Source organism: Cryptococcus neoformans, chromosome 1 (assembly GCF_000149245.1).
Source record: "Cryptococcus neoformans var. grubii H99 chromosome 1, complete sequence".
NCBI lineage: Eukaryota > Fungi > Basidiomycota > Tremellomycetes > Tremellales > Cryptococcaceae > Cryptococcus > Cryptococcus neoformans.
The window spans coordinates 1,647,973-1,655,472 of record NC_026745.1 but is presented as its reverse complement, the minus strand read 5'-3'; the positions used below and the strand labels follow the sequence as shown (position 1 = coordinate 1,655,472).

Sequence of the window (7,500 nt, the reverse complement as noted above, 5' to 3'; positions counted from 1 at the left end):
AATTCCCCCTTTTGCTCCCAGCTCCATCCTTCTGCGACGTTTGCACAAATGTCGATCAATTGATTGTAGCTCTGTGGTAGTGATGAGGATGATAGTCGCTCCAGGACCGATGGAACAAGCAGAGTATGGAGAGGTGGCGATGGTTCAAACAAAGTGGAAAGAACGATAGTTAGGGAATCAATGTTTTGGAGGGTAGCGAGAGAAGGGATGCCATCTGACATGATGAGCGTATGCGTGATCTGTTTGATGATAGGATCGCGATGGTACTGTAGAATTCTAATGCAAAAGTCTGCGTGCGTGGAATATTTACTGTGTATTTGGTGTTCTTTCTTTTCGTCGTTGCCGATTCTGCACTGCAGTGTAGTGTGATGTGATAAGATAGGGTGTGACCCGACGATATCGGATGCCACTAGAAACGGAGATACATTTGCACTCCGCCATCAATCTGTTCTCGTCGCCAAGCACTCAGCCGGAAGCCGGATCCGATTTTGCGAGTTCCACTGCGTCATCGAGCTGTGACATGATCCTCCATCATTTCATATATAAGTACCACCAAGTACCACTATTACAGTATCAATTCTTGTATTACTACTAAGACAGATACCATGCCCCGCAAAACGCCCATATCTAACAAGCGTCGCAAAGAACAGCTCCTGGTCAAACGTGCGCTCAAGCGAGGCGATATTTCAGTCGAGGACCACGACGCTATTCGCACTCAGCAGAAACTCAAGACCGAGAAAAGGGGCCCTGGAGTAGTCGCTGCTCGATCAGGAGGCCCAGTGGATACCACCTCGCGGAAACTGCAATCAAAATTCATCGCGCTGTCAGCAGATTACGTGGTCAGAACAAGAAACTTGGCATACGCATTGCCCTTACAACGACCACTGGCCCCGGAAAGTGCAGTCTTCCCTTTAGAGATCCTCCAAGACAGAGATGCAAAGCGCAGACTTAAATGTCCCTCCAGACCAAAATTCCGGTATGGTCAGACCAAGGTAGAACTCGAGAAGAATGAGGAGGGCGTATTCAAAAAATGGCTGAAGGATATAGAAGAGGTGGTGCATGAATGGGTCGATGGAGATGAGGAGCAAGTGCATGTCGGAGAATCGATCCACCAAGTGCCCAGGGGTCCAACTTGGTTTGAGACTAACCTTGAGGTTTGGCGACAATTGTAAGTTGTCTTGTCCTCTTGGTGAGGCTCGTCTGATCAGATTGCAGCTGGCGCGTCACGGAGGCTTCTCAAATTCTACTTTTACTTCTTGACTCACGATGTCCCCCGCTTCATTGCCCTCCGTCCCTCCGCACACATTTGAAATCCCTTGTGCCAAGTAAAGAGATCATATTAGTTCTTACGAAGTCTGATCTTGTAGACTCTAAAGCGCTGGAAGGTTGGAAAAAATGGGTTAGAAGCTGGTGGGGCCAAGAGAGTGTTCATATCGTATCCGTGCGAAGTTACGATACTGAGCTACTACGAGAAGGTGAGCCCTTTGGGACCCTTTCTCAGGATCTGGGCTAATCAGTGATGCGCAGGCAAAGGAAGGCATAAGCCTGATATCCCTCAGCAGTCACTAGATGAGCTCATCTCAGCCCTGCAAGCTGCTCACGAAAGGCTCTTACAACCTCCTATTAGGGCTGAAGATGACAAGGAGCTGGACAGCTGGAAACCCTCGGTCAGATCCTCCGTCGATTGGGCCTCCTTGAAGGAGGAAGATCATATACCCGACCCTAGAGTCGACAACGTGGAAGAAAATATCGGATCACAAAAGTCCGTAGGGAAGCTTTCCTTAGGGCAACAGGATGAGCAGACCACGCCTGAGGTTAGGGCTCCCTCCACGGAACCTCTTACTCTTGGTCTCATCGGCCAACCTAACGTTGGCAAATCTTCACTCCTGAATGCCCTCCTAGGGGAGCAAAAAGTGCGGGCCAGTCGAACACCTGGCAAGGTATGTCACTCAATTAACTTGCCGATTGGGACAATTAACCATGCGTGAATAGACTAAACATTTTCAAACGATGTTTTGGGGACCTAAAAAGGAAATTAAAATAGTGGACTGTCCCGGGCTTGTGTGTCCTTCCTTAGCAGGGTTAGAAATACAGGCTATGGCAGGTAGTACGTGTTTCTGCATTCGAACTCTCTATTCCCTGCAGCTTATCAGCTCCACATAACAGTCATACCTATTGCGCAAATACCTTCTCTTCCGTCGTGTATTCTATTCGCCTCGGCACATATGCCCATTGAAGCCATTTTCCATGTGCATCTTGATATTGATGCTCAAGATGATACCGACGCCTTTGCATTGAAGAAGACATATAGAAATGCCGAGCAGGCGGAGAGAGCCAGACAAAGGGAAGAGGAGGAACGCAAGAGTGAGAGGTGGACTGTTGGAGGCGTGTTGGAAGCGAGAGCATTGGACAAAGGCTTTAGTAAGTTACCATCTGGTCACGAGGAAATACGAAATGGGGCTAATACAATGTAGTGACCGCGAAAGGGGGAAGACCTGATATAAATAGGGCCGCTAACGGAAGTAAGCCTCTTCTGGTACTCTTAAAGGTTGCAGAGCTTACGGATTCACTTGCAGTGATGCGTGCTCTGGCGGATGGTAAAGTGAAATGGGGCTTTTACCCACCTGGAATGACTGGAAAAACAGACATGGGGATATGGCTGGGAGACGACGATCCTGAAGGAGTAGAAGAAGGAGATACAGCAGGGGCAAGCTGGGATGAAGGGAACGACGATGACGAGGAGTTTATCAGTGAAGAGTCAGAATTTGCTGGCGAGAGAGAAGATGAAGAGGTAGAGGCAGAAGAGGTTGAGAGTGAGCAGAGTGGAGGGGAGGATGCAAACTCGAATGTCAAGCAGATTGGAGGGTTTTTCGCGGCTCTGGAAGTGAGTGATGAGGAAGAAGGATCTGAAGATGAAGACGTCGGCAACGCAGACGAGTAGAAAGCTGTATTAGTGCCTTGTAACCATTTAGCCTGCTGTGTATGGCAGCTAGGATGGCATTACTGATGGGATGGAAGCTTTTCTCTCAAGATCTTCATGGCCGTGGGATGAGTTAGTGATTTGGTCCTCTGCTTTTCTCATATGACACTTTGGTGAGGATTGGCTTCACGTTATTTAGCTTCATGAAAATGCATTTAAGGAAACACACGCATAAGAGATCAACATCATGTGAGCGCAGAGCAGCAGGGCGGTGAACAACCTAGGACGATACGGGATATTCACATTTCCATCGACAAGTCCTTGCCAACGAATAATTAAGAAGGCGTAGTGGTTTGAGAAAGCTTCGTTGTGCTGATGGAGATGCCACTGTCTTACAGATCACAGAGAAGCAGTAATGATAATAATGGTGGCAATAACGAATGATGATGAGCGCAGTTGGACTTTGCCTGACATAACATAAGAGAGTTCATCACCAGTCCCCAACGAATGAAGGCGGACCTCCCCTGCCTGACATGCACGCAGTGAATATTTTATAAGTTAACAATCAGCGAATAAGCTAATATCTGTGCAATCACAGATCCTTGTTTGGGAGGGAATGCATATGGCACATCGATGGAGGCGTGAGAGGAGATAGTGCAATTGATGGAAGACAGTAAATGGAACTACAAAGTACTGAAAAATGATCGTTATACCAATAGAATATACATCAAAATTGAAATGAAATGGAAGATTTTCTCGCACTAATCAATGCTTTGGAAGTTCAATGCCTGTTGACGTTATTGATTGCTCTTCCTCCATGAACATCCCCCAGATCCCTTCCAATCGCCTCTTTAATCTTCGAGCGCAACTCCCAGCCTTCTTGGGCATTATTCTCTGTCAAAAACCATGGCTTGCTCATATAGTTCCTCACACCATCAGGGAAAAGAATGACAACATTCGCCTCGGGATCTTCAGCAATATGACGGCCTGCAGGTGATTGGAGGTAACGCAAAGCTCCAGCCAAGGCCGAACCGGAAGAGCCTCCGACAAAGAGCCCTTCTCTCTTTCTGTAGATCATTGAGCAACAAGGTTAACATGGGATAGAAAAATGTCTCACATTAAGCGTTTTGTAGCTTCGAAGGACTCGTCATCCGTGGTTTTTAACCATTCATCGATGAGTTGGGGTTCACGATCAAGAACATCTGGAAAGAAATCCTTCTCCAAGTCAGTTATGGAAGCATGACTGCTATGGTGTATACATACGTAACCAATTCCTTCAACTTCGTAGTTGCCTGGCTCGCCACCGCCAAGGATAGAACCGACCGGGTCAACAGCCAAAATCAGGGCCCTTGATGCGTATAATCCGTTGGACTTGCCATTTGAAAGATTGCTGCAGTCGCTGTCAGAAGGGTAAATATGAGCTTCCGAGTCTCGTATAGCGCGTGCTAAGCCCGTAATAGTTCCACCAGTGCCTGCCCCAGCAACGAGAAGCGTCATATCTTTCCTAGGCAGGTTCGAAGTTTTTAAGGCATACTGCAGACTGTTAGGGCTTTGGACCTCGATATATTATCATGATGGGCTTACCATGATTTCCTCATATGTTCCAAAGTAATGGGAAAGAGGGTTGTTTGGGTTGGAATACTGATCAAGAATTACTGCGTCAGGGATAGCTTGTTGAAGGGTCCGAGCCACTCCTATATGGCTCTCCGGGCTGTCAAACCTAAGAATGTAATCAGTACTTGACAGAATGGACTTCAAGTATGAGTGATGCCTTACGCTGCCTCAGTGCTGAATGTTGTGTCAGTGTCGTACATGAGAGACAAATGCAAGTAAGGGCTTACGGTGTGCGAACTATTTCTGCGCCTAGCGCTCTCAACATTACTTCCTTCTCCAAGCTCATCTTTGCTGGAAGCGTGATGATACATCTGGGCGATAATATTTAATCATCCCAGTTCATACTCAAAGAAAGCCTGGGTAGACTCACTTATATCCTTTGAGCGCGCATGCCAAGGCTAAGCCGATACCGGTGTTTCCACCTGCGAGAAAGTAAACATGAGTAACAATGAGCAATCGAAAAGGGAGGAGCTTACTAGTAGGCTCAATTACAACGCTCTTTCCTGGAATAAGCTGTCCAGATTTCTCGGCGTGCTCTATCATCCGTTTTGCTATACGATCTTTGACGGATCCACCAGCAGAGAAGAATTCACATTTTCCCACTGATATGAACATCAGATAACAGTAATGGAGAGATAAAGAGATCCACTTACAGAGATTACACTTGACTCCTTCTTCAGCTGCAATACGATCCAAACGAATAAGGGGAGTGTGGCCTACGGCGTCTAGGGCCGAGGAGAGGACGCCCTGCCAGTGATGTTGGGGTTGAGTAGTGCTGTTGCTCATTATGAGGGAGAACAAAGATAGCAATAATGTCAAATTGGATAAAGAGGTAGTATCTCAGACTGCGATGTGGGCTCTTATATAAACAAAGGACGAGGAGGGTATTATGAGCGATGCACTCATCGCATATCCGCGATCCGCCGTGAAGCTCGTGATCGTACATTCCTCGTTCCTCGTGCGTCACCTGGTCAACCTCCACCTTTGAGATCCGCCCGAGTGGCAAAACAATGATGTTACGTAACTGAAGTTAAGTAACTTGCCTGCACAGACGCGTGCCTGCTTTCCTCTGCGACAGAATGAGTTATTCTGCAACCAACTGTTTTTCGTCAGGATTCACGCAGAAATACTCATTCAAAAACGCTCCATCCCTCGTCTCACCCCTCATCTCCCCTCCTACACAATGGAAGAGGAGCCCACTCTTGACCCTTTTACTTCGCAACCGCCATTGACTCGTGCAGCGGCCAAGCGTCTCGCGACCGCTTCTCCCAGCAAACCTTCTCCCGCCCGTTCAGCCAAACGCGTCAGAGAAGCGACTCCAATTGTTGCTGATGACGGGTATTCAACTCCTCGAGCAACCACCGTGACTCCTATGAAGGGTATGAAAGGGCTGAGAGAGCCAGCAGATGAACAGGGCGAGGCATGTCCTAATGCGCATCTTACTATGGGGTCCATTGACGTTAACACGAGTGAAGCAGAAAGCGTGCTTTTCTCGGAAAAGACCACAGTTCTACAAAACGAGGAAGTGGAAGGAACCCTGGAGACAGACGGATCTGCAAGTCAAAGTCTGTCTGTGATGACGGGCGACATCGGTCGACACACGTATAGGGATGACTTCACTCGAGGAGAACAAGACCTGTTCATGCCCGAAGCGACGAGTACATCAACCCATCGATATACGACCAAGGATCGTATCACCATGCCCCCTCCTACCGATGTTCCATCCCATAAACTCCGCTCATCATCTCTATACGACCCTTTCACCGCTCCAGCTGCTGAGGGCACTAAGCTCGATCGCATGACCGAAGTCCTTGAGAAGCAGAAGAAGCGTTCTTTCACAGAAATGGATGTCTCTGAATTTCCTTTGGAAGAGGAGTGGGATGAAGAGGGCGAAGCGGGAGATCCGTATTCAGACGAAAGCTACCATTCCGGGGACACGGAGGACTATGAGATGGATCACAGGCCTGTACTGCAGAGAACAGCTATCAAGAAGGATATCAGGGATTTTACCAACAGTTTGAGCCTGCTAAGAGATGGAAGCATTCATGGGATTCCATATAAAGTGGTTGACCGACTAGGGGAAGGTAAGTCTACAGGGTTCCCCTATAAGTCACGCTGACATTTGCATAAGGAACGTTCTCTTCGGTATATCTCGCCTATGACTCCTTGCATCACCTTCATTCAAATGAGTACTGGCTCGGCCAGAACGATGGGGCCAATCAAATTCCCGATAAGCACGCAGTCCGAGTTGCGTTGAAGAAGATTTTGGTCACAAGCAGCGCAATCAGAATAGAAAATGAATTGGCTATCTTAGAAGATTTGAGGTGAGTTATACTTAAAAAGGTTATGCTGATAGTGAATAGGGGCTGTCGCAATGTCTCGCAACTAATCACTGCGTTTCGTGAGGAAGATCAGGTCATTATTGTCCTTCCATATCATCAGTGCGACGATTTTAGGGTGCGCCTGCTTGTTGAGAAACCTATGGGTAACGCTGAACTCTAATTGAAGCATTTTTTCAAACACATGGATCCACACCACATGAGGTCATACATGCGTGACCTCTTCCGGTCACTTAAGGACATCCACCAGAGAGGTATTATTCATCGTGATGTGAAACCTGCAAACTTCTTGTATGATTATGAGAGCGAAACTGGCGTCCTGGTAGATTTTGGTCTTGCTGAAGTGAGTCGCAGTCTGTGTAACAGATACTCGAAGGCTGGCTGATCCTATGTAGCGCTATTGCCCACCACAGGAAGCCACATGCCAGCACGCACCCGCCACATCCACTTCTCTACAAGGCTTCAAGATCAAAACACCCGATACTTCTGCGGTTGAACAAGCTGTATATGATGCGCGCAAGCGCTCCAAATTAGGTGAAGGAAGAGTTGGGTTCCCCCACGAGGACAAAAGACCCGCGATCAGGACAAATAGGGCTGGAACAAGAGGTTTTAGAGCGCCTGAAGTGT

General features: G+C 47.7%; 4 protein-coding genes; 2 read left to right on the top strand and 2 right to left on the bottom strand.

The window, feature by feature from the left end:
• The window catches only part of CNAG_00639 (hypothetical protein), a 1,085-nt gene extending 718 nt beyond the window's left edge, over positions 1–367 (bottom strand). Inside the window, exon 1 of the mRNA XM_012191462.1 lies at positions 1–367. This exon is cut by the window's left edge and continues 102 nt beyond it. Within this exon, the coding sequence (XP_012046852.1) occupies positions 1–221 (221 nt within the window). The 5' untranslated portion in view covers positions 222–367.
• A 147-nt stretch (positions 368–514) lies between these two features.
• Positions 515–3,176, top strand: CNAG_00638 (GTPase). XM_012190987.1 has 7 exons: positions 515–1,168; positions 1,216–1,475; positions 1,528–1,940; positions 1,993–2,107; positions 2,167–2,421; positions 2,475–2,522; positions 2,577–3,176. The coding sequence occupies exons 1-7, from the start codon at positions 606–608 to the stop codon at positions 2,939–2,941; spliced, it is 2,019 nt and encodes a 672-aa protein (XP_012046377.1). The 5' UTR covers positions 515–605; the 3' UTR covers positions 2,942–3,176.
• Positions 3,177–3,427: 251 nt separating this feature from the next.
• CNAG_00637 (cystathionine beta-synthase) lies at positions 3,428–5,452 on the bottom strand. XM_012190986.1 has 9 exons: positions 5,188–5,452; positions 5,011–5,136; positions 4,905–4,956; positions 4,762–4,845; positions 4,697–4,708; positions 4,505–4,640; positions 4,184–4,453; positions 4,038–4,135; positions 3,428–3,987 (listed from the first exon to the last, which is right to left on the bottom strand). The coding sequence occupies exons 1-9, from the start codon at positions 5,318–5,320 to the stop codon at positions 3,702–3,704; spliced, it is 1,197 nt and encodes a 398-aa protein (XP_012046376.1). The 5' UTR covers positions 5,321–5,452; the 3' UTR covers positions 3,428–3,701.
• Positions 5,453–5,572: 120 nt separating this feature from the next.
• The window catches only part of CNAG_00636 (CDC7 protein kinase), a 2,881-nt gene continuing 953 nt past the window's right edge, over positions 5,573–7,500 (top strand). Inside the window, exons 1-5 of the mRNA XM_012190985.1 lie at positions 5,573–6,618; positions 6,666–6,858; positions 6,898–6,991; positions 7,043–7,216; positions 7,269–7,500. The exon at positions 7,269–7,500 is cut by the window's right edge and continues 27 nt beyond it. Coding sequence (XP_012046375.1) covers positions 5,718–6,618; positions 6,666–6,858; positions 6,898–6,991; positions 7,043–7,216; positions 7,269–7,500 — 1,594 coding nt within the window. The 5' untranslated portion in view covers positions 5,573–5,717. The remainder of the gene's footprint in view (positions 6,619–6,665; positions 6,859–6,897; positions 6,992–7,042; positions 7,217–7,268) is intronic.

Coding starts and splice junctions, on each gene's coding strand:
- CNAG_00638 (XM_012190987.1), top strand. CDS start 606: ATGCCCCGCAAAACGCCCATATCTAACAAGCGTCGCAAAGAACAGCTC. Junction 1,476..1,527: donor TACTGAGCTACTACGAGAAG/GTGAGCCCTTTG, acceptor AGTGATGCGCAG/GCAAAGGAAGGCATAAGCCT. Junction 2,523..2,576: donor AAATAGGGCCGCTAACGGAA/GTAAGCCTCTTC, acceptor ATTCACTTGCAG/TGATGCGTGCTCTGGCGGAT.
- CNAG_00637 (XM_012190986.1), bottom strand. CDS start 5,320: ATGAGCAACAGCACTACTCAACCCCAACATCACTGGCAGGGCGTCCTC. Junction 5,137..5,187: donor AGGAGTCAAGTGTAATCTCT/GTAAGTGGATCT, acceptor TGTTCATATCAG/TGGGAAAATGTGAATTCTTC. Junction 3,988..4,037: donor GAAGCTACAAAACGCTTAAT/GTGAGACATTTT, acceptor AATGATCTACAG/AAAGAGAGAAGGGCTCTTTG.